The sequence below is a fragment of the Octodon degus genome, unplaced genomic scaffold (genome assembly GCF_000260255.1).
Source record: "Octodon degus isolate 3935 unplaced genomic scaffold, OctDeg1.0 scaffold00005, whole genome shotgun sequence".
Lineage (NCBI taxonomy): Eukaryota > Metazoa > Chordata > Mammalia > Rodentia > Octodontidae > Octodon > Octodon degus.
In genome coordinates, this window is record NW_004524581.1 from 12,287,434 (window position 1) to 12,288,804 (window position 1,371).

Below are 1,371 nucleotides of genomic sequence, written 5' to 3' on the forward strand. Positions count from 1 at the left end.
AAAAAAAAAGTTTACTTGAAAATTAAAAAAAAAGAAACTAAAGGAGTGTAAACAAAAGGCCTGAAGCTTATCCAGCTGCCTTTAGCTTCCCTGCCTGTCCTGTGGTGTCCTCACCCTGCCACCCTCCTCCAGCAGGCCACATGACTCCTCACAGAACAAAAGATGTTCGCCTTAGACGCTGCTTCAAAAGGTCTCCCCAGTCCCAGCCCACTGCAGGAGTTATGGGTCGGGGGTCCAGTTCCAACTTCTCACATTACTGATGCACAATCGGTCTGGTCCCTTCTTCTGTAAGGAGGAGGGGATGGCGACATCTGCCCCCGAGGGTGGCTGTTAGGATTAAGGGAGACAAAGTCTGCGAACCTGTGGCAGGGTGCCTGGCTGCCCTGGCGCCCTTGCCGAGCGTCCTTGCGTCTTCGCAGGAGGTCTTTCTGCACTGCCGAGTTCTAGTCTGTGGAATGCTTGACACCAGCTCCCGCTGCGCCCAGGGCTGTCACCGGCGGGTGCGACGTGCGGCCCGGGAAGGAGAGCGCGCTGCTGCTTTGCAGAGCCAGATACTGACAGGAGGCCCGATCAGCATCGCCCAGGAGCCTTAGCCCTACACACCTGCGGCGGTCCTCCGGGCCGCTGTCCTCTCTGGAACTTCTGCCACACCCCGCAGGACGTCAGAGGACCTCCTAGACCACCTAACTTCTTTAGACCATGGACTGTGAGTTTGGACAAACTCCCAGAACCCCTCACTGCTTTTGGACCATAGCTGGGTACAAGTCACAGCCGTGCTGAGCGTAGATCCCAGCGGGCCTTCAGCTTCCTCAGGGGAAAAACCAAGCTGTCCACTCAGAAGGACCCTTGTCCCACCTCGTCTAGGATGTTCCTGCCATTAGACACCTCCTGCACCATGCGACAGGCCTACTCACATCAGAAGCTGTTTATAATATTTCAAGTTACAAACCAAAAACTAAATACTTAGCAAAATTATGACTTAAATACTCAATGATCCCTAGTTATGTAAATAATAATGGTGCCTTAAAATTTCAATTCAAACACAGAAGAGTTATAGGGACTTGGGAGTTTATCAATAAAACACTGTATAGTAAGGGAATGCCTTTTGGTTTTTCTCTTGCATAATATTTTTAAAAAGTTTTTTTCTTGCACAATAATTTTTGAATGGTCTATTGCCTTAGGTGAAATATTTTCACTTAATATATATTAACAAACTAATCAACATGCACTTAAGTGATTTAATGACTAAACTATTAGCAAAATTAAAGTTTGGTACCATATGCTGTCTACACTGGAATTCAAATCAGTCAGACAGTAGACAAAGGGATAAAATTGTATCATACTTGCTGGTGCTTAATAAATTTTATTGAA

The 1,371-nt window shown here is 47.1% G+C and overlaps 1 protein-coding gene across 3 annotated transcripts in view; it reads left to right on the forward strand.

Annotated features, from left to right (window-relative positions):
• Oit3 (oncoprotein induced transcript 3) overlaps window positions 1–1,371 on the forward strand; it is a 29,532-nt gene extending 28,161 nt beyond the window's left edge. For 2 of the 3 annotated variants that reach the window (XM_004624376.2, XM_023719163.1), the window contains exon 9: window positions 420–1,371. In XM_004624376.2, the coding sequence (XP_004624433.1) occupies window positions 420–593 (174 nt within the window). In that variant the 3' untranslated portion in view covers window positions 594–1,371. The remainder of the gene's footprint in view (window positions 1–419) is intronic. The other variant, XM_023719171.1, reaches the window with a different exon arrangement.